Source organism: Salmo trutta, chromosome 14, assembly GCF_901001165.1.
Source record: "Salmo trutta chromosome 14, fSalTru1.1, whole genome shotgun sequence".
Lineage (NCBI taxonomy): Eukaryota > Metazoa > Chordata > Actinopteri > Salmoniformes > Salmonidae > Salmo > Salmo trutta.
This window is the reverse complement of record NC_042970.1, coordinates 5,581,911-5,605,682: the sequence shown is the minus strand read 5'-3', so window position 1 is coordinate 5,605,682 and position 23,772 is coordinate 5,581,911. Positions and strand designations below refer to the sequence as shown.

Here is a 23,772-nt window from a genome sequence, read left to right as displayed (position 1 = left end):
CAAACAACAACAAAAGAAAAATTCCCCCCTACTAAAGGGAGGGAAGGGAGGGTGACTGCCGTCAACGACGGCACTGTGCTACACCCCCCCTCCCCAACCCACCTATATCTGGAGGTGGCTCCGGCTCTGGCCGTTCCAGGCAGTCGGGGCAGTCTGGCAGCTCGGGGAAGTCTGGGCAGTCTGGCCGCTCGGGGCAGTCTGGCCACTCTGGCCGCTCGGGGCAGTCTGGCCGCTCGGGGCAGTCTGGCCACTCTGGCCGCTCGGGGCAGTCTGGCCACTCTGGCAGCTTGGGCAGTCTGGCCACTCTGGCAGCTCGGGCCACTCTGGCAGCTCGGGGCAGTCTGGCGGCTCGGGGCAGTCTGGCAGCTCGGGGCAGTCTGGCAGCTCGGGGCAGTCTGGCAGCTCGGGCAGTCTGGCAGCTCGGGGCAGTCTGGCCACTCTGGCAGCTCGGGGCAGTCTGGCCACTCTGGCAGCTCGGGGCAGTCTGGCCACTCTGGCAGCTCGGGGCAGTCTGGCCACTCTGGCAGCTCGGGGCAGTCTGGCCACTCTGGCAGCTCCTGACTAGTGGTGGCTCTGGCGACTCTTCACTGACGGGCGGCTCTGGCGATTCCTCACTGGCGGGCAGCTCTGGTGACTGTTGACTGGCGGGCAGCTCTGGTGACTGTTGACTGGCGGGCAGCTCTAGTGACTGTTGACTGGCGAGGCTGGGTTTATGCACTTGAAGCCTGGTGCGTGGTGCTGGTACTGGGCGTACAGGACTGGGGACACGCACCACTAACCTGGTGCGGGGAGCAGGAACGGGCCGGACAGGACTGGGGACACGCACCACTAACCTGGTGCGGGGAGCAGGGACGGGCCGGACAGGACTGGGGACACGCACCACTAACCTGGTGCGGGGAGCAGGAACGGGCCAGACAGGACTGTGAACACGTACTGGTGACCTGAAGCGTGGAGCCGGTTTAGCCACTCGTCCTGGCTGGATTCCCATCCTAGCACGGCATGTGCTGGGCATGTCCACCGGACGCACCGGGCTGTGCGGGCGCACTGGCGACACAGCGCGCAACTCCGCATACCATGGCTCCTCCTCCAGATCTTCCCTCTGCAGGTCCTCAATCAACTGCCTCATCATCTTCGTCTCTTCCTCCGCCGTCATCCCCCACGAGAGCAGTGGTCTGGGCTCTTCCTCTGCCCTTCCGGACCACCCCATTAGCCCCCCCAAAAATATGTATTGGGGGTGTCTTCCGGGTCTCCTTGACCGCCGCCTGCGACTCCGTCCACCGGCTGGCTTTACCTCCTCGACCTGGGAATCCTTCCGCCAGGGTCCTTTCCCCGACTTGATCTCCTCCCAGGTCCAGAACTCCTTCCCCCCGCGAGCCCATCTCTCGCGCTCCTTTCTCTGCTGCTTGGTCCATTGTTGGTGGGAGATTCTGTCACAGAATAAGTCGTACTCATCGTTGAATATGTCATACATGAGAGAGAAGGACCAAGACGCAGCGGAAGTGTGGACACTCATGTTTCTTTAATTAACAAAACAAGTAAAGTATCCACTGGAAAACGCAAAAAACAGTACTCACGACAGCAAACAGTTTTGCAGGCTCACAAAGCAAGTGCAAAAACATAGACCATAAACCAAAAACCCGGAAATACTAAATCAAACACCCTTTTACCAAAACACCACCCCGGACCACATAACACAAATACCCTCTGCCACGTCCTGACCAAACTACAATACCAATTAACCCTTATACTGGCCAGGACGTGACATGCACTTAGTTTTAGAGATGTTCAGGACCAGCTTATTACTGGCCACCCATTCCAAAACAGACTGCAACTCTTTGTTAAGGGTTTCAGTGACTTCATTAGCTGTGGCTGCTGATGCGTATATGGTTAAGTCATCAGCATACATGGACACACATTGCTTTGTTTAATGCCAGTGGCAGGTCATTGGTAAAAATAGAAAAGAGTAGAGAGCTGCCCTGCGGTACACCACACTTTACCACACGTTTGACATTAGAGAAGCTTCCATTAAAGAAAACCCTTTGAGTTCTATTAGATAGATAGCTCTGAATCCACAATATGGCAGAGGTTGAAAAGCCATAACACATATTGTTTTCTCAACAACAGGTTATGGTCAATAATATCAAAGGCTGCACTGACATCTAACAGTACAGCTCCCTCAATCTTATTATTATCGATTTCTTTCAACCAATCATCAGTAATTTGTGTCAGTGCGGTACATGTTCAGTGCCCTTCTCTATAAGCATGCTGGAAGTCTGTTGTTCATTTGTTTACAGAGAAATAGCATTGCATTTGGTCAAACACAGTACTTTTTCCAAAACTAACTTTGCAATGCTTTTTCTTTCATTATTAGTTTTTTTATGCCTGAATACGATTGGCTCACTGTTCGTTGATGGCATAAGTTTGCCCACTTTTGCCAATGAAGTAATCATTAAAATAATTCGCAACATCAAATGGTTTGATGCAGTTTGTTGTAGTTTTTATGCAGCTTGTTGGGAGTTTCTGATTCCAATAGATCCCCCAGGAATCCTTCAACTTCCGTCGACCAGTGATCTGTCTGTGATTGAGGCTCTCCTTTGTCCCTGTGTTTCTATGTTGTAAAGGGCCAGTCCTGTGTCATCCTATCCAGGCATATTGTGTTTCAGAAAGGTGGGTAAACACTGATGACGAGCAGCAAGTCAATTAGCTAGCATAATTAGTGTGTAAACCACAGGTGTCCCAACTCATTCCATGGAAGGCCTCATAAATAGAAGGGAAATAACCAAACCAGCAGACACACTGCCCTCCATGGAATGAGTTGGACACCTGTGGTGTGAATGCTATGCACAACATCGAAAGGTATGTCAACGGCACAGTGTTTACCCCCCTCCACCACACCCCTGATCTTACCTGATCCCCTCCACACCATCTTTAAAAAAATATATATATTTAACCTTTCTTTTACTAGGCAAGTCAGTTAAGAACAAAGTCTTATTTACAATGACAGCCTACCGGGGATCAGTGGGTTAACTGCCGTGTTCAGGGGCAGAATGACAGATTTTTACCTTGTCAGGTATTCAATCTAACAACCTTTCTGTTACTGGCCCAACGCTAGGCTACCTGCCGCCCCAATCTACCCCAACCTGCCTTTCAACTAGAATGACTTATGTAGCCTAGTGAAGAGACCTGTTTATCCTTCTCCACATCTCTCTCGCTCCCCCTCTCTTTGTCTATGTATCTCTCTTCCTATTTCTCTCTCTTTCTCCGTCCCTCCCTTCCTCCCTCCCTCCCTCCATCTCTCTCTCTACTTTTCTCTCTCTCTACTTCACTCTCTCTCCCTCCTCTCCTTCTCGCTCCCTGGTTTAGTTCTGTGTGTTTCTCCAACCAACCCATTTTGTTCTGTCCTGCTGTGTGTCTCTTCCTATAGGACACTTCTCCATGCATTTTGATGCTTTCCACCACCAGAACAACGACCTCCCTCCAGCTCTCCCTGCGCGCTCCTCTTTACGAAAGGTACCCTCCCTGACCCGCCCTGGGCTAGAGTAGCCTACCATCCTTTCTGGTCTGATCTGGTCTGTTCTGTGCATGTCTCCGTTAGTATCTCAGCCCTTCAGGATCAATGCCCAAGCATGGCTAAAAAGAGCACTTGGTTGTAGCGTATCGTATAACAACAAAGATGTCAATTTTTTACTGTGTGTTTTTGTGTAGGTTTATAAGTGTATGTATTGTAATGTATAACTGTGTTTTTATAATATTTGTCTTGCAGTTTGGCTGGCTTGTATTTGCTTTATATCTGTTCATAATCGTTTTCTTTTTGTTTTTAACGCCTCTTTTGTCCCGCTTATCTGAGAATAACCCATTGTCCCGCTTATCTATGAGAATTAACACATTGTCCCGCTTGTTTCCCTCCAACAGTCACCCCTGCACCCTATACCTGCCTCGCCCACCAGTCCCCAGTCCCAGTCCCAGTCCCAGTCCCAGCCCCAGTCCGGCCTGGATGGCAGTAACTCCACCCTCTCTGGCAGCGCCTCCTCCGGCGTCTCTTCCTTGAGTGAGAGCAACTTGTTGGGCCAGTCCTGCTCCACCGAGCCCCCTGGAACTGCCAACAGACACCCAGCAGGCACCCTGGACTCTGTCTCCATCACCCCCAGCACGGTGCACTCTATCTGGGCCATAGACGGAGAAGACCTGGGAATGGACTCCCCCTCTAGTTCCTACCTGCCTGTCCGATACAGCGTCTCCGAGCCAGAGGTCCTGGATGTCTCCAAGCCCCTTCCCTGCCGTAGCCACTCCGCCCCTGGGTGGGTCACCCCGATCATCACCCCTATTATCCCCGTCCTCCCAGAGGCCCACGCCCTAAACATCCATAACCTGCCCCACTACCATCAGGAGCCCCCGCCCGCCCTGCCCCCCAAGCCCTACCTGAGAGAGGGGTGTATCCCTGAGGAAGGGTGTATTCTCGTGCCCAGGCCCATGCCACGCAAGATCTCTCAGCCTCTCATCACCTCTAAGGAAGAGCAGGCCAAGGTGGCGTGGGAGCACGCCATCACAGAGGAGTAAAGAGCAGGCCTGGGGTTTATTCAGTCAGTGATGTAAATCTTTGTGAACGTTTCAGATATAAATAGTGTGAATAGAGCTGACACCTGATTTCCCCCACCCCATTCCATCTGACAGACAATCATATCTGTTCTACATTATATATTTCTATCTGAATGTTCTGTAACTTTATATCCTCCTGAACATGCCCATGGTTCAGAAATGGTTGAGGCCAGTGTTAGGGCCTGTCTCTCTGAGGGGCCAGTGTTAGGGCCTGTCTCTCTGAGGGGCCAGTGTTAGGACCTGTCTCTCTGAGGGGCCAGTGTTAGGGCCTGTCTCTCTGAGGGGCCAGTGTTAGGACCTGGGTTAGGACCTGTCTCTCTGAGGGGCCAGTGTTAGGGCCTGTCTCTCTGAGGGGCCAGTGTTAGGGCCTGTCTCTCTGAGGGGCCAGTGTTAGGGCCTGTCTCTCTGAGGGGCCAGTGTTAGGACCTGTCTCTCTGAGGGGCCAGTGTTAGGGCCTGTCTCTCTGAGGGGCCAGTGTTAGGGCCTGGGTTAGGGCCTGTCTCTCTGAGGGGCCAGTGTTAGGACCTGTCTCTCTGAGGGGCCAGTGTTAGGGCCTGGGTTAGGGCCTGTCTCTCTGAGGGGCCAGTGTTAGGACCTGTCTCTCTGAGGGGCCAGTGTTAGGACCTGTCTCTCTGAGGGGCCAGTGATAGGACCTGGGTTAGAACCTGTCTCTCTGAGGGGCCAGTGTTAGGACCTGGGTTAGGGCCTGTCTCTCTGAGGGGCCAGTGTTAGGACCTGTCTCTCTGAGGGGCCAGTGTTAGGACCTGTCTCTCTGAGGGGCCAGTGATAGGACCTGGGTTAGGACCTGTCTCTCTGAGGGGCCAGTGTTAGGGCCTGGGTTAGGACCTGTCTCTCTGAGGGGCCAGTGTTAGGACCTGTCTCTCTGAGGGGCCAGTGATAGGACCTGGGTTAGGACCTGTCTCTCTGAGGGGCCAGTGTTAGGGCCTGGGTTAGGGCCTGTCTCTCTGAGGGGCCAGTGTTAGGACCTGTCTCTCTGAGGGGCCAGTGTTAGGGCCTGGGTTAGGACCTGTCTCTCTGAGGGGCCAGTGTTAGGACCTGTCTCTCTGAGGGGCCAGTGATAGGACCTGGGTTAGGACCTGTCTCTCTGAGGGGCCAGTGTTAGGGCCTGGGTTAGGACCTGTCTCTCTGAGGGGCCAGTGATATAGAGGGGAATGGTAAAAAAATGATCCCCCTCCTTCCACTTCATTCCTTCTCACAGAGTATCCTATTTTGGTATTGACGAATGCTAGCTGTGATCTAATTGTACACATCTAAACGTGTTTGTTTGCAAATGCATCTTTGGAATGATAAGTCTTTTCCATTTTCGATTGCTTATTCTTTCAAACTCTTATATTGTATATTGAATGTCCTTTCTATGAATTGTGTCACTAACTCACACCGATGATGGGAACTACCTTTTAGAAAACATATCATTCTGTAAAAGTATTTCTTCTTTTATTGATAGTTCAGGTCCACATGCAGGGAGCTCATGGATTGTGAACCACACATTTAACCAGACATTTAATTAATGAATTGAATTAAACTGAAGCAAACCTCAGTAGAGTAAAAATTATTTTTTTTATTTTTTTATATAGACAAGTTGCACTTTAGCAACTTAATAATAAATATTACTTATTATTTATTAATAATATGATAATAACATTATTATTACATTATTTAATAAATGTTAAAAACACATTTGATTCTATTCACACTTAGACATTTTCATATATATATATATCTTCATTTATATATATATATATATATATATATATATATATATATATATATATATGAAGATGGGTTAAGTGAAGTCTCGGGTTTTATTAGGGTATAGAGGGGGGGAGGAGTTTGGAGAGATGATGAATGTTATTGAGGTCAGGTGATCTTAACATTACGGTTGTTTGTTATTTTCATTTCCTGTAAGCGATACATATTACTAACTGACCGTACTTTTTGTAGTGTTGATGTAACGCTGATACACTCAGCGATGCAACTGGCTTTTACTGAGAAAAATAAAAATGGGGGGGAGGAGAGAATAGTTTGATGAATAGAGAGAGACGGAGGGGAGGAGATAATAGTTTGATGAATAGAGAGAGACGGAGGGGGGGAGATAATAGTTTGATGAATAGAGAGAGACGGAGGGGAGGAGATAATAGTTTGATGAATAGAGAGAGACGGAGGGGGGTTTACGAACTAATACAAAACGTCAGGTCACATACTCCTTAACACTTCCTCTTACTCTGGCACAACTTCCTGTGGCACTGCTCTTCCTCGACAGACAGACAGTCAGAGGCTTAAATACCGTGGTAAGGCTTCATTACACAGTAGTCGTATTTTATGGCTGTGTGCTACCTGCCACAGCCAGATCAGCCAGCCACTATAAAGAGTTGATTAGGACATAACAGTCTGGTGAATAGATATCCCGTTTTAAACGGCTGCTCGTGCCCTATATAAGGGGTCTGTTGGTTTATTATTAAGGTCAGTTTCCCATTCAGTTGGCAGCATATTACACAATACAGTACAGAGAAAAGGCGATATTTTTTTAGAGGAGATGAAACCTGCCAGTTTATTGTTATGTGTAGTTATAGTTATATTAATATTAGATTATTTATAAATGAATCCCTATATCCTGGATTGACTGAGGAGAATTGATTACTTGATAATGACTTGACGATGACTTGATTACGATGTGATAATGACTTGATAATGACTCGATAATGACGTGCCAATGTATTGATAATGACTTGATGATGACTCAACAATGACTTGATGATGACTCGATAATGAATTGACGATGACTTGACGACGACTCGATAATGCCGCGATAATGGCTTGACGATGACGACATAGAAACATAGTAATGTGCTAGACTAAGACAAGGGCATTGAAAGTCACTGTAGCCGCTTGGTGATGTGCACAAGTGGAATGACACATTTTAGATGGCTGAAATGTATAGGCAAATTAATATTAACTATTATAATATTATGTGATTTTGTTTTAGTTTTTCCCTTTTTATTTGGTACTTTTTATGTGTGCATGTTCATTCATTGAAATAACACACTGGGTACAGGATGTCAATTCAACGTCTATTCAAATCAAATTGTATTGGTTTGCATACACATATTTAGCAGATGTTATTTTGGGTGTAGCGAAATGCTTGTGTTCGGAGCTCCAACAACAAACAATACACAACAAACCAATATGTACACAGTGGAAAATGATAATACAATGGCTAGTACCGCCCATTGGACTACCAAGGAGCAGAGGGGTCAGAGAGAGACAGACAGAAGGGACTGTGACCTAAAGACATCCTTGTTTCTAGTCATTTATACTTATTGACTATTCAGCCCTGATCACAATGTACAGATTATTCCACTTTTTGATTTCTGTAAGCATCCTCCACCCTGCCTCCAATTACTATCTCTTGTATCTACCTAAGTGAACTGATCTGTCTTGTTACAACACTGCTGATGCTTCACAGTCACAGATCCTGGATCAGATGCTGCTGCTCATCTCACTCCTTGCTTCTTTCAGCTTGTTGTCCAGGTGTTGTGTTGTGGATGTCTCTCTCTCTCTCTGTCTCTCTCTCTTTCTCTCTTCTCTCTCTTCTCTCTCTCTCTCTCTCTCTCTCTCTCTCTCTCTCGCTCTCTCGCTCTCTCGCTCTCTCTCTCTCTCTCTCTCTCTCTCTCTCTCTCTCGCTCTCTCTCTCTCTCTCTCTCTCTCTCTCTCTCTCCTCTCTCTCTCTCTCTCTCTCTCTCTCTCTCTCTCTCTCTCTCTCTCTCTCTCGCTCTCTCTCTCGCTCTCTCTCTCTCGCTCTCTCTCTCGCTCTCTCTCTCGCTCTCTCTCTCGCTCTCTCTCTCGCTCTCTCTCTCGCTCTCTCTCTCGCTCTCTCTCTCTCGCTCTCTCTCTCTCGCTCTCTCTCTCTCTCGCTCTCTCGCTCTCTCGCTCTCTCGCTCTCTCGCTCTCTCGCTCTCTCGCTCGCTCTCTCGCTCTCTCGCTCGCTCTCTCTCGCTCTCTCGCTCTCTCGCTCGCTCTCTCTCGCTCGCTCTCTCTCGCTCTCTCGCTCTCTCGCTCGCTCTCTCTCGCTCTCTCTCTCGCTCTCTCGCTCGCTCTCTCTCGCTCGCTCTCTCGCTCTCTCGCTCTCTCGCTCTCTCTCTCTCTCTGCATACAGTAGACCTACACTCTTTTGTTTGGGATAGTTTTCTCATGTCCTCCTGTTGTCATGTCCTCATGTTGTCATGTCCTCATGTCCTCATGTTGTCATGTTCTCCTGTTGTCATGTTCTCCTGTTGTCATGTCCTCATGTTCTCCTGTTGTCATGTTCTCCTGTTGTCATGTTCTCCTGTCCTCCTGCTCTCATGTCCTCCAGCTGTCAGGTTCTCATGTCCTCCTGCTCTCATGTCCTCCAGCTGTCATGTTCTCATGTCCTCCAGCTGTCATGTCCTCATGTCCTCCAGCTGTCATGTCCTCCAGCTGTCATGTCCTCATGTCCTCTTGTTGTCATGTTCTCATGTCCTCTTGTTGTCATGTTCTCATGTCCTCCTGTTGTCATGTCCTCCTGTTGTCATGTCCTCATGTCCTCCTGTTGTCATGTCCTCCTGTTGTCATGTCCTCCTGTTGTCATGTACTCATGTCCTCATGTACTCATGTCCTCATGTCCTCTTGTTGTCATGTCCTCCTGTTGTCATGTCCTCATGTCCTCCTGTTGTCATGTCCTCCTGTTGTCATGTCCTCCTGTTGTCATGTACTCATGTCCTCATGTACTCATGTCCTCATGTCCTCTTGTTGTCATGTCCTCTTGTTGTCATGTCCTCATGTCCTCCTGTTGTCATGTCCTCCTGTTGTCATGTTCTCCTGTTGTCATGTTGTCATGTCCTCCTGTTGTCATGTCCTCCTGTTGTCATGTTGTCATGTCCTCATGTCCTCCTGTTGTCATGTCCTCCTGTTGTCATGTCCTCCTGTTGTCATGTCCTCATGTCCTCCTGTTGTCATGTCCTCCTGTTGTCATGTCCTCCTGTTGTCATGTCCTCATGTCCTCCTGTTGTCATGTTCTCCTGTTGTCATGTTCTCCTGTTGTCATGTTGTCATGTCCTCCTGTTGTCATGTCCTCCTGTTGTCATGTTGTCATGTCCTCATGTCCTCCTGTTGTCATGTCCTCCTGTTGTCATGTCCTCCTGTTGTCATGTCCTCCTGTTGTCATGTCCTCCTGTTGTCATGTCCTCATGTCCTCCTGTTGTCATGTCCTCCTGTTGTCATGTCCTCCTGTTGTCATGTCCTCCTGTTGTCATGTCCTCATGTCCTCCTGTTGTCATGTTGTCATGTCCTCCAGCTCTCATTGTAGATTCTATCATGTATATTTCCTCTTTCTCAGAAGGGACATGGCTACAATCAGTATTTACTTGTCTCAGTAATGGGGTATACAGTAGGCGCATGTCTCCTAATGTAGAATGACTTTTATTTTTAAATGAATCGACTGAATTTAATTTATTTTCTAATGCTTCTGTGTAGCTGATGTATTCCATATATAACAATGTCATACATAAGATGATATTGTGTATTTATTAACCCCCCTGTATAACACACTCAAAACAATGTCCCACTACTACTGTCCCTCTAGGTTGTTTTGTGTCCGTTATGTGGTGATTGTACTCTTTGTGATGATGGAAGGGAGGGAGGGTTAAAAGAACATGAACCAAGGTTATTCACTGGTTGTGAGAGAGAGGGGGACTCAGACAGAGAGACAGACACAGTCAGCTGGCTCCTTTCCAGGCTCATACAAGCAGAGGGGTTAATCAGCCCCCTCACATGGTCAGCAAGGAGGTGCTCTCACACCCTCCCTCCCTTCCTCCCTCCCTCCCTCTCGTCCTCCCTCCCTCCCGTCCTCCCTCCCTCTCATCCTCCCTCCCGTTCCCTCCCTCCCTCCCGTCCTCCCTCCCTCCCTCCCTCACATGGTCAGCAAAGAGGTGCTCTCACACCCTCCCTCCCTCCCGCCCCCCCTCCCGTCCTCCCTCCCATCCTCCCTCCCTCCCCTGCAGGTTCACCATTTTACCTCCAGGCCTGCTGCCACTCCTAATCTACTGCCACTAATCCTGATTTCTAAGTGTAAGAGTGTTAATATAGTCACTAGTGGTAGCGTGCGTAATGTATTTGATTAGATAGTGTGTCCTCCACAGATGGTAGAAGCCAGTGCAATACCATTAGATTGTTTTAATTAGCAACTATATCTCTATGAGCAATGTTGCTGAAATAGCAGGAATTCCCCCTCATGTTTTCCATGTAACTTTCCATTTAAAAAAAAAATATTATTTTACATACTCATGAATAGCATGCTTTCAGAGCCAAAAATATATGAAGGAACATGTTTATGCGTATGACCTATGACCTATGCAAAACCTCCCAATTTATTTGATTCCTACAAATGGGGGGGGGGGGGGTTACAAAACAGTTTTGAAATCATTACAGTTGTTTTTCCCCAGACCACCTCGTCAGGCTCTTCTCTCTCTCTCTCTCTCTTCTGTAAGTAGTTATGACCATGCTGTGGATTCATAAGGTTAAAAGGGGCCATGTATAGATTGTGATTATTAATTGTCTGCCTTGTACTTTCTGATGTAAATGTGTTTTTAAAACCTAAAAAAAAAAAAAACATTGACAAACACAAAAATATTTTTACTTTTTTCATTATGCTTCATTATTTTGTGTATTTTTCCATCAAAGATCAGACAAATCTGGACAGTCGGCTACTTCTACGGCTCTTACGGCATACGAAAACCTTTTGAATTACTGCAAAAGTAATTTATTGTATATATTGTGTTAGCATGAATCAACAGTGATGTGGATTGCAGATGTAAATACAACACATGCTTTTTCCTGTGATGTGGAATTCATTTATTATTAATAATAATGCTAAACATTAAAGATCTTGTTTTATTGGCTCATTGATGTTTCAACTGGTCATTATTTATTAGCAGTGATGAGGGATGAGAATACGGTGTACTATATGTAATTATCGTAGAATAAGGTCATTTCGAAAAGTAACTTGATATTTTATATATCAAGGCAAGTCAGTTAAGATGAAATTCTTATTTACAAGGACGGCCTACCATGGCCAAACCCAGACGATGCTGGGCCAATTGTGCGCCGCCCTATGGGACACCCAATCACGTCCGGATGTGATACAGCCTGGATTCAAACCAGGGACTGGAGTGACTCCTCTAGCACTGAGATGCAGTGTCTTAGACCGCTGCGCCACTCAGGAGCACTATTCAAAGTATTAGATGGTAGGCCTACTATGAAGAAAGCGGAAAGTGGTTGCCTGTGATCAAACCAACATCCTGTAGCTAAAATTGGCCAGAGGACACCATGTATTACTTTCTATGGTATGGTAAACCTTCTGTAAATCAAACTAATTAGCCAGTTTTGTTGTTGTTTTTGTTTATCATTTTCCTTGTTGGCCATAAAAGACTAGTAAACACCAGGAAATCAGCTCCAAGTGATTTTTATTTTTTCGAAAATCTGTTCCAAGTATTTCCTTGCATACATTCGGGAAAGTATTCAGACCCCTTGACTTTTTCCACATTTTGTTACATTACAGCCTTATTCTAAAAGGGATTAAATTGTTTTTTTCCCCCTCATCAATCTACACACAATACCCCATAATGATAAAGCAAAAACAGGTTTTTAGACATTTGTGCACAAAATAATTTCACATTTACATTTGTATTCAGACCCTTTACTCAGTACTTTGTTGAAGCACCTTGGCAGTGATTACAACCTTGATTCTTCTTGGGTATGATGCTACAAGCTTGGCACACCTGTATTTGGGGAGTTTCTCCCATTCTTCTCTGTAGATCCTTTCAAGTTCTGTCCGCTTGGATGGGAGCGTTGCTGCACAGCTATTTTCAGGTCTTTCCAGAGATGTTCAATCAGGTTCAAGTCCGGGCTCTGGCTGGGCCACTCAAGGACATTCAGAGACTTGTCCCGAAGCCACTCCTGCATTGTCTGTGTGCTTAGGGTCATGGTCCTGTTGGAAGGTGAACCTTCGCCTTAGTCTGAGGTCCTGAGCGCTCTGGAGCCGGTTTTCATCAAGGACCTCTCTGTACTTTGCTCCTTTCATCTTTCCCTCGATCCTGACTAGTCTCCCAGTCCCTGTCGCTGAAAAACATCCCCGCAGCATGATGCTGCCAACACCATGATTCACCGTAGGGATGGTGCCAGGTCTCCTCCAGATGTGACACTTGGCATTCAGGCCAATTTTGGTTTCATCAGACCAGAGAATCTTGTTTCTCCTGGTCTCAGAGTCCTTTATGTGCCTTTGGCAAACTCCAAGAGGGCTGTCATGTGCCTTTTACTGAGGAGTGGCTTCCGTCTGACCACTCTACATAAATCACAAAGGCCTGATTGGTGGAGTGCTGCAGAGATGGTTGTCCTTCTGGAAGGTTCTCTCATCTCCACAGAGGAATTCTTGCTTCTTGCGTTGTCGCTTTGTCATTATGGGGTATTGTGGGCAGATTTTTTAAAATCAATTTTAGAATAAGGCTGTAATGTAACAAAATGTGGTAAAGGTAAAGGGGTCTGAATACTTTCTGAATGCACTGTAAATAGATACATTATATATCCCAATGTATTTAAGGTTTGAAATAATTTTGTTTTTGTCAAATACTATCTGTTTGGGATTCTTGAGGTCAATTTGCAGTGTAATTATTTGTAATTATGTTCAGGCACCCCGACCATCTGCTCAAAAAAAAAATCGGCAAGTGGCTGATAATATAGTTGGGGACCCTGTAATAAAAGAAAGTAGTCTTAAATGTATAGCTATTGACACAGACAGCGCGGTAAAGAGCACTGTGTCTGTGTTCAACGCTAGATCTTTCCATCTGAACTGTTTTGATATGACCGTAAAGTAAAGGTAACGTAATATACAGAGCTCTAATCCAATCGAATGACGCCAACTGGACGACGTCCCCAGAATGAAGAGCATCTGTCCAATCAGAGAAAAGTGCGTCGCGTTACCCCCGGGGAACGAACCAATCGCGTTCTAGAGACTAAAATGAGAGCCAATTGGAAGCCTTTTCGTAGGGTTGACGTGTTCATCAGGAAGCTTGGCAGACCGGTGTCGACTCGAGCTGTTCATGTTTTGTATTGTAACGTTTAGCTAGGTACGTCTAGCTAAACTAGATTAAATTAGCTATTTAATCGTAAAATGTTGTGTTTGACTAGTTTGTCGGTCGCCCTCGCAGCGCTGGCTTTGGTACCGAGCATTAGTGACGCTTTGAAAGATGGGGATTGTGAAGGTGGGTTAGTTTGTCTCATATTTATGTCACTGTCGCTATGGATATAGCTAACTAGCTAACTAGCCGTAGTTAAGTTTTATGGCAATCTACAATTCCATGCGTTGTCATTGGCAATGATTCTTAGCCAAATAGCCTAGACGTTGGCTAGCTATAATTCAATACATTTGAAATGTCTTTCAAAGCTCTCCTAAAATATGTTTGTTCGCAGATAAGTATTGTAGCTGTCTGTGTCTCGCTAACTAGTACCTGTCAATTGCTCATTAAGACCTTGCCTTGTGCCCCAGCCAGGTCAGATATTGCCTGTGGTTTCTGTTGGTGAGGTAATATGCTCCCATGTCAAGCTATTGTTTCTCTGTTAGATGGGATAGCTGATACTTGACTGTGAATTGTTCAGGTTTATCCAGGGCAGTGGTTCCCAATCTTGTTATAGTCCCATACCCCTTCAAACATCCAACCTCCAGCTGTACCCCCTCTAGCACCAGGGTCAGCGTACCCCTTCAAACATCCAACCTCCAGCTGTACCCCCTCTAGCACCAGGGTCAGCGTACCCCTTCAAACATCCAACCTCCAGCTGTACCCCCTCTAGCACCAGGGTCAGCGTACCCCTTCAAACATCCAACCTCCAGCTGTACCCCCTCTAGCACCAGGGTCAGCGTACCCCTTCAAACATCCAACCTCCAGCTGTACCCCCTCTAGCACCAGGGTCAGCGTACCCCTTCAAACATCCAACCTCCAGCTGTACCCCCTCTAGCACCAGGGTCAGCACACTCAAATGTTGTTTTTTGCCATCATTATAAGCCTGCCACACACACACACACACTATATGATACATTTATTAAACATAAGAATGAGTGAGTTTTTGTCACAACCCGGCTCATGGGAAGTGACAAAGCTCTTATAGATCCAGGGCACAAATAATAATATAATAATCAATCATTTTGCTCTTTATTTAACCATCTTACATATAAAACCTTATTTGTATATTGAAAATGGTGAATAACTCACCACAGGTTAATGAGAAGGGTGTGCTTGAAAGGATGCGCATAACTCTGTAATGTTGGGTTGTATTGGAGAGAGTCTCAGTCTTAAATCATTTTCCACACACAGTCTGTGCCTGTATTTAGTTTTCATGCTAGTGAGGGCCGAGAATCCACTCTCACATAGGGACGTGGTTGCAAAGGGCATCAGTGTCATAACAGTGTGATTTGCCAAGGCAGGATAATCTGAGCGTAGCCCAATACAGAAATCTGGCAGTGGCTTCTGATTAAATACAATTTTCACAGAACCACTTGTTGCAATTTCGATGAGGCTCTCTTGTTCAGATATCGGTAAGTGGACTGGAGGCAGGGCATGAAAAGGATAATGAATCCAGTTGTTTGTCTCATCTGTTTCGGGAAAGTACCTGCGTAATTGAGCACCCAACTCACTCCGTTGCTTTGCTATATCACATTGGACATTGTCTGTAAGCTTGAGTTCATTTGCACACTGTAAGTCGCTCTGGATAAGAGCGTCTGCTAAATGACTAAAATGTAAATGTAATGTAATACACACAAAAAATCATACAATGATGGAAAGACCTGTGTGTTGTCCTTGTTAATGCAGACAGAGAAGAGCTCCAACTTCTTAATCATAGCCTCAATTTTGTCCCGCACATTGAACATAGTTGTGGAGAGTCCCTGTAATCCTATATTCAGATCATTTCAGGCAATATAAAAAAAAACATCACCCAGATAGACCAGTCGTGTGAGAAACTCGTCATCATGCAAGCTGTCAGACAAGTGAACTTTAAGCTCATCTCTCAATTGAAAAAATTGTAAATACTTTGCCCCTTGATAACCAGCGCACTTCTGTATGTTGTAAAAGTGTTACATGGTTGCTGCCAACATCATTGAATAGTGCAGACTGAGAGTTCAGGGGCCTTGCTTTAACAAAGTTAACCATTTACACTGTAGTGTCCAAAACGTCTTTCAAATTGTCAGGTATTCCCTTGGCAGCAAGAGCCTCTCGGTGGATGCTGCAGTGTACCCAAGTAGCGTCGGGAGCAACTGTTTGCAGGCGCGTTACCACTCCACTATGTCTCCCTGTCATGGCTTTTACACCATCAGTACAGATACCAACATGAGCAGCAGCTACGATTGGCTACATACGGACCGTTAGTGGAATTCCCGCGAGAGAGTAACGGTTAATGTGATTGGATGTTCATTATTTGACTAGGCTTCCTGTATTTGACATTGTTGTTATTTCACTGAACACTAGATGGTTTAATTTTATTTTTGGCAGTGAAACGAGGCGACTCAGGCGAGGAGAAAAAAACTCATCCAAATGTATAGCCCCGTTGGACAATATAAATGGACTGTTTGAAAATGTGAAGAGAATTTTGGGGGGGTATTTAAAAAAAAAAAAAATGTAAATCACATTTTTATTTGGCGTGCCCCCGATGGCATTGCGCATACCCCAGTTTGGGAATACCATTTTTTTTTGTATACCATCAGATTAGTAAAATGTTATATTAGTAAAGTATATAGAGAAGAATGCATTGCAAGTCATGCCATGTTTGTATACTCCTAACATCCTAATGTAATGATGATCATTCCTTGTTTTGTGTTGTTTCCTCCCTTGCAGTGTGTGTGAGCTTCCTGGGAAGGTTATACCAGTCATTGCAGGACAACAACGTTAAATTCACCAGCACAGACATCGAGAAGGCCCTCGTCGAAACCTGCAAAGACGCCAAGGGCAAGGAAAACCGCTTTGTAAGTGATTTAGGCTAATGTTTTAGTTTAATGTATGTCTAGTCTATAAGTAGTTACATTGTGTCCTATCCAGATTATCCACTGAATTTGTTGATTCATTGCTATTATTTTCTTCCTTCTGTACCCTAGTGTTACTACATTGGTGGAACAAATGACGCAGCCACCAAAATTCTCAATGAGATCTCCAAGCCCCTGAGCTACCATTCACCAGTGGACAAGATCTGTGAGAAACTAAAGAAAAAGGACAGTCAGATCTGTGAACTGAAATACGGTAAGGAAACAAATGTAGATCCATCTCAGATGACTTGGTATGCAGTTATTTTTAAGTGAAATCAATACTACAGTACTGAACCACACTTAAGTTGTTTAACATAATGATGTAGAAGATGGACTGTGTACCATACAGAGTATGTTAGCATCGCTCAATTCCATGTCTCTCTGACAGCTAAACCCCGCTTAAGTCTCAATTTCAATTTTTTTGTCCCTTATTTGTTCCCATAGTTTATCTTCTTTCACGTGGGTCTCATCACAATGCTTATCACAATAAATACTTTTTTTACAACTGTCATAATACCACTACATGCTGACCACACCGGTCGCGTGCGCTGCAAATATAAATGTATACATGCATGTTATTCAGTCATTACACCCACACTGCCTCAGCGAGCGTCTGCGTGGCCAGGCGCTAGTTCTATATGTGACGCTCAACGCGCTGCAAGTCCCGCTTCTCCCATCTCCTCATTGGTGTTTAGGAGTATATACCCACGTGGGTGATTGAAAGATGATCTGACGTCCACACTCCAGTCGTTGTAGTAATGCACCGTAAAGTTGGTTGCCAACTGCCATATAAAGTCCAAAGAAGTAAAAACAAAAAAAAGAAGCCTGAGGAAGGAGGAGAGATGACGAGAAATGAATTCGGTTTACAGTTTTATCTGTGGATTAATTGTGGGAGTAGAGGACCTTGTGCATTTCAGGTAAAAATAACAACTAAATGTTTATATCCCAGGACAAATTAGCTAGCAACAGCAAGCTAGCTAGCTAAATTACCATAAATGTTTAATGCTTTTCGACCTGTCCCCAAATTAATATAGTTGGTTCAGAGTTTTTTTGTTTGTTGATATTTTAACCTGCGTGTCCTGATTGCTTCTGGTGTGGGTCAACAAAATCAACGTGCGCGCGATGGCATGCTCGCGTCCAGTTTGGTCAGCTTGTTAGATAATTGTTTGTAGATCATGCTTAGTCAAAAACAACATTGTACAATGTAGGCCTGTGTGCTATTTCCACCCCCCTTCTGGCATATTACAAGTTATTTACATACACAAACACAGGTGAGGACTGATTTTCCATGTCATCACCATACCTGGCTGTCTATTATTGCCTCACAGTGAAATTTGACCTCTTCCTGAAACGTGAAGAGACTCTGCATTCTACTGTTTACCACACGGCATAGTCTCATTTAACCTTTTTATAGTGAACATCTTTTGATATCAGCACCTGCTAAGAGACAATTAATATTTGTATGTAACAGGTGTCACTGTGTCTGTGCTTTCTTAACAGAAGCCTATAGCTTCATTCCTTCATCTCGAATCCACACAGACACTTGGTCAACCCTCCTGAACCCCTCTCCTTGTTCTTAGTCAGTTAAACCACTGAAAAGCTAGCAGGATCTGTTTTTAAAGATGGAATCTTCACCTTCTCTCCTCGCTCTGCAGACAAACAGCTGGACCTGAGCACGGTGGATCTGAAGAAGCTGAAGGTGAAGGACTTGAAGAAAATCCTGGAGGAGTGGGGAGAGTCGTGTAAAGGCTGTGCCGAGAAGTCCGACTTCATCCGCAAGATCAACGAACTCATGCCCAAGTACGCACCCAACGCAGCTAAAGCACGGAGGGAACTGTAACCAGAGGGAGAGGGGGGATGCAGACCTGGGATTGTATTCAGTGTCTCAAAGTAGAAATGCTGATTTAGGATGATAAAAAAAGTTTGATCATAATGAATAAGACTCTGTATCAAGCATCTCAAGTAGGAGTGTTGATTTTAGGATCAGGTCCCCCCCCCACCACCCCCCCCACCCCCCACCACCCCCCCGGTCCATGTCATTTTATTCTTTGTGATCTAAATGCCAAATATAATCCTAGATCAGCACTCCTACTCTGAGACACTTTGGCTGAATACCAAATTGCACCCTAGTCCCTATATAGTGCACTACCTTTGACCAGAGCCCTGTGGGGAGTATGGTGCCATTTGGGATGTTACCTTTGTTTAAATAGGTTCTGGGGAAGGTGCTTTGGTGGTCCTGAGAGGGTATTTTGTGGTGGGTAATGTTCGCTGTGCGGTATATGAACCACCTGTCAGTCAGTACATGACCTTAGTTTCTTTTTGTTTTCTTTTTTTTAAGGGATATACTTTTTTTAATTTGTATTAATTAATAACTGTATAATCAAATATAACAGGTGTGGACAAGCTCATATGCAGAAGGTCCTAGACAGTGGGTGTAGTAATACACCTGATTCTACTAATCATCAAATCGATACCTTGATTTATACCCTCTACAAATAAGCTTGGCCACCCCTGAAATATATTTTTTAAGAGAAGATAAAACTATTGAAATGTGCTTTTCTTTCACACAACCGTACATATTTATTACAACTGTTCTGTACTTTTTCATTAAAATATGAAAACAAGGTGTCGGAAGTCATGGCGTTTTTAATAATACATGCTTGTAGCATCATCACACGTGGTCATAAATATCTAACTTGGCTTGAGTGTTTTATACTGAACAAAACAGAAATGCAACATGTAGTATAAGATCCCAGAAATTATCCATACGCACCAAAAAGCTTATTTCTTTCAAGTTTTGTGCACAAATTTGTTTACATCCATGTTAGTAAGCATTTCTCATTTGCCAAGATAATCCATCCACCTGACAGGTGTGGCCATATCAAGAAGCTGATTAAACAACATGATCATTACACAGTTGCACCTTGTGCCGGGGACAATAAAAGGCTTCTCCAAATGTGCAGTTTTGTCACACAATACAATGCCACAGATGTCTCAAGTTTTGAGGGAGTGTGCAATTTGCCATGCTGACTGCAGAAATGTCCACCAGAGCTGTTACCAGAATTGAATGTTCATTTCTCTGATTATAAGCTGCCTCCGTTTTAGAGAATTTGGCAGTCTGTCCAACTGGCCTCACAACCACTGACCACGTCTATGGTGTTGTGTGGGCGAGCGGTTTGCTAATGTCAGTGTTGTGAGCAGAGTGCCCCATGGTGGCGGTGGGGTTATGGTATGAACAGGCATAAGCTACGGACAATGAACACAATTGCATTTTATTGATGGCAATTTGAATGCACAAAAATAATACCTTGAGATTGTGAGGCCCATTTTTTTTAAGGTATCTGTGACCAACAGATGCATATCTGGATTCCCAGAAATGTGAAATCCATAGATTAGAGCCTAATGAATTTATTTAAATCGACTGATTTCCTCATATGAACTGTAATTCAGTAAAATCAATGAAATTGTTGCATGTTGAAGTTATATTTTAGTATAGTATAATTCAAACTACATGTGAAACATTTTCTATTCAACATTTGTTATTTCTCATTTCCATAGCACATATTATACAAGTTCCTGATCTAATTTCCTTTTCTAATTTCCTTTTCTAATTTCCTGATCTAGTTTCCTTTTCTAATTTCCTGATCTAATTTCCTGATCTAATTTCCTGATCTAGTTTCCTTATCTCATTTCCTGATCTAATTTCCTGATCTGATTGGCTTAGCAGTATCTGCGTGTGACATGACGTCGCTAGCCCTGCGGCTACGTCGCCTCAAACCCCTCCCATTGGCGGAACGTGTACGTTCCTTTTGTCCAAGATGGCGGAGTTGACACAGGTTCACTGATTCTAATATGTTTTTAAACGCGTTTATCCTTTATTTTATTTTTTCGGAATACATGCAAAGTCTTAACGTCGCCAACATTAGTTACAAGTTACTAACGTTCCCCCCAAAAGTGAGGAATTTGCTTCCAGATCGGATTTTGTTCTTCTGCAGACACTAACTGACTGACTGGCTAGCTAGTTAGCTAAAAAGTTTGGGCATCGTTTAAAAATGAAGCGACAGGCCGGAAGGGACTCCAGTCCCAGTAGGACTTTAGTGAAACGAATACGGGAAAGAGAGCGGGACCGGGACGGGGTACGGAGAGAGGACCTGCCGCCCCCACCACTTGCTTTACTGCTCGCTGAAAGCGGGAGGCAACATGCTCGGAGTAGGAGCAAGGAACGAGAGAAGACACGGCTCCGGGAGGAACGTGGAGGCACCGGAGATCCACTTCACCACCGACAACAACACCACGACCTCGGTCTCATCGGCCGACCCCCTCTCCGGACTACAGCCGTCCTGCCTAAAGGTAAAGCGGCAGCCGAACTACTGGGCCTCCGGGGGGGAGCTGGGGGGACTCTGGAATATAAATCGTTGCTCATTAGTAATATCGGCTCGGTGCTTTCTGACGAGCACGTTGAAGACGGACTGTTTCACGAGTTTAAAAAGTTTGGGGACGTTAGTGTGAAACTATCCCACACCCCAGAACTAGGCCGAGTCGCCTACGTCAATTTCAGGCACCCGGAGGACGCTAAAGAAGCCAGGCATGCCAAAACCAGGTTAGTACTGTATGACCGTCCCCTCAAAGTAGAGCCCATGTACGTCCGGCGGCGCAGCTGCACGCCACCGGATATGGGCTATGTCCCCATCCATAACGCTCCATATCCCTCTTATAGACAGAGGTCCCTGTCCCCCTGCGCTGGAGTTAGTAGTATCAGAGATATCCGACCACCAAGACATTACCATGTAGAGGGACTGGGACTGAGCAGAGAGAGGGAGAGGATCTTAGATTACTACGGGATGTTAGACGAGAGGGGACGGCCATACGGGCTGCCTGTACTTGAGCACGACGACATAAAGCCAGAGGACGACGCGCGGGCGTGCAGGAACCTGTTCATCGGCAACCTGGATCACAACGTCACCGAGGGCGAGCTGAGGAGAGGCTTCGATAAGTACGGCGTCATCGAGGAAGTTGTTATTAAACGACCGGCGCGCGGTCAGGGGGGAGCTTACGCTTTCCTCAAGTTCCAGAACTTAGACATGGCTCACAGGGCTAAGATAACCATGCAGGGCCGCGTGATTGGCGGGAACCCAGTGAAAATAGGCTACGGTAAAGCCAACCCTACCACCAGACTCTGGGTAGGCGGGCTGGGACCCAGTAATTCCCTGGCAGCCCTGGCCAGAGAGTTTGACCGTTTTGGAAGCATCCGGAACATACACTATGTGAAAGGGGATAGTTTTGCCTACATTCAGTATGAGAGCCTAGATGCCTCCCAGGCTGCATGCACTCAGATGAGAGGGTTCCCTCTGGGAGGCCCAGAGAGGAGGCTGAGGGTAGACTTTGCCAAGGCTGAGGAGCCCCTGCCTCGTAGCTACCCAACAGGATACCAGCCCCCTGTGCCCCTGCCTGCCCACCTGGACCTGCTGAGGCATCGCGACCGTAGCCTAGAGAGAGAGCTACGCGCCCGGGACCACTCGCCCCCCTCCCACGCTCTGTTCACTCAGCGGGAGAGAGAGAGAGCTATGCTGGACAGGGGGGACAGAGAGTTCACCTCTCCAACAAATAGCCTGGAGCGCAGGGGGAGTGAAGCATTTGGGGGGTCTCGTGGTAGCCGAGGGGACCGGGCAGCCCGGAGCCGAAGCAGAGAGCGCTGGCTGAAGGAGAGGGACGCAGAGCGGGCTGGGGTGGAGAGACGCAGACGCAGGTCCCTCTCCCTTGACGGACCCTCTCAGGAGAAGGAGAGAGGCATGTCCAAGGTGAGAGGAGGAGCAGGGCCAGCTTCTCCAGAGGACAGCCCAGACAGAGCCAGGGTCCGGGCCCCAGATTCTACCACCGAGCCCAGGGGACAGAGCCCTGACAGCAGCCGCCACTCCAACGAGGACCGGGTCGGCCAGGACGGCCACGAGCCATCCTCCAGCCGGGACCGCCACAAGAAGACTGGCGTGGACAGAGAGAAGGACCGTGACCGCAACCACCGGGCCAGCGACACAAACCACACCTCGGACACGCTTAATAAAAACCCCAGAACACCTAGCACGCTGTCGGAGTGTGCTACCACCCTCACCAAAGCCTGGCACGGCCACTTCACCCTGAAGAACTCCTGCTTCCCCACTAACATGCACCTGCTAGAGGGAGGTTCCGGGTTCTTCCACTCTGTCATGAAGGACCACCAGGCCAAGGGGAAACTGACCCAGCTGAAGATCGCCCAGCGACTGAGGATGGATCAGACCAGGCTGAACGAGGTCACCCGGAGGATCAAACATGGTGGCTCCGAGGGTTACGCTGTTCTCCTGGCCCTCCAGGGCCCCGTCGACCGCGAGGCCCCTCCACCTGAACCAGGTCTACAGATCAGACTCCTCCGTCACCTGGTTACCTACCTGAGGAACAAGGAGGCTGCAGGAGTGATCAGTCTACCTGTAGGCGGGGCTAAGGAGGGGGGAAAGGGAGGCATGCTGTATGCTTTCCCTCCATGTGACTTCTCCCAGCAGTTCCTCCAGAGTGCTCACAGGACTTTGGGGAATCTGGATGAAGAACACCTTGTGGTTGTTATTGTCAATGACTCTGCCTAACTAACTTAGACAGAAGACCTTTATGGTGTTGGCTGTCAATGTTATTCCACCCACGTTAACAACAGACAGCTGTCCGTAGGGCTGGGGATTACCAGGGACCTCACCATACTTAGATGCCGATATGTATTGTGATTATCACGATTCTATTTGTATTGTGATTCGATAACTGTGATTTCATTGCGATTCGATGTTCCAAACATATTGCTCACCGTATGTCTGCTGCAGAGGGACGAGAGAGAGGGACGAGAGAGAGGGACGAGAGAGAGGGACGAGAGAGAGAGACGAGAGAGGAGAGAGGGACGAGAGAGAGGGACGAGAGAGAGGGACGAGAGAGAGGGACGAGAGAGAGACGGACGAGAGAGAGAGACGAGAGAGAGGGACGAGAGAGAGGGACGAGAGAGAGGGACGAGAGAGAGGGACGAGAGAGAGGGACGAGAGAGAGGGACGAGAGAGAGGGACGAGAGA

General features: G+C 46.6%; 3 protein-coding genes across 3 annotated transcripts in view; all 3 read left to right on the top strand.

Moving 5' to 3' along the window:
• The window catches only part of LOC115207174 (dedicator of cytokinesis protein 3-like), a 225,727-nt gene extending 219,561 nt beyond the window's left edge, over positions 1–6,166 (top strand). Inside the window, exons 43-44 of the mRNA XM_029774158.1 lie at positions 3,425–3,510; positions 3,913–6,166. Coding sequence (XP_029630018.1) covers positions 3,425–3,510; positions 3,913–4,557 — 731 coding nt within the window. The 3' untranslated portion in view covers positions 4,558–6,166. The remainder of the gene's footprint in view (positions 1–3,424; positions 3,511–3,912) is intronic.
• Positions 6,167–13,689: 7,523 nt separating this feature from the next.
• On the top strand, positions 13,690–19,322 carry LOC115207277 (mesencephalic astrocyte-derived neurotrophic factor). Its single transcript, XM_029774257.1, has 4 exons — positions 13,690–13,889; positions 16,512–16,639; positions 16,769–16,910; positions 18,352–19,322. The coding sequence occupies exons 1-4, from the start codon at positions 13,799–13,801 to the stop codon at positions 18,534–18,536; spliced, it is 546 nt and encodes a 181-aa protein (XP_029630117.1). The 5' UTR covers positions 13,690–13,798; the 3' UTR covers positions 18,537–19,322.
• Positions 19,323–20,498: 1,176 nt separating this feature from the next.
• Positions 20,499–23,553, top strand: LOC115207275 (putative RNA-binding protein 15B). Its single transcript, XM_029774256.1, has one exon. It carries the CDS (start codon positions 20,749–20,751, stop codon positions 23,305–23,307), a length of 2,559 nt encoding a protein of 852 aa, XP_029630116.1. The 5' UTR covers positions 20,499–20,748; the 3' UTR covers positions 23,308–23,553.
• The last annotated feature ends 219 nt before the right edge of the window (positions 23,554–23,772 follow it).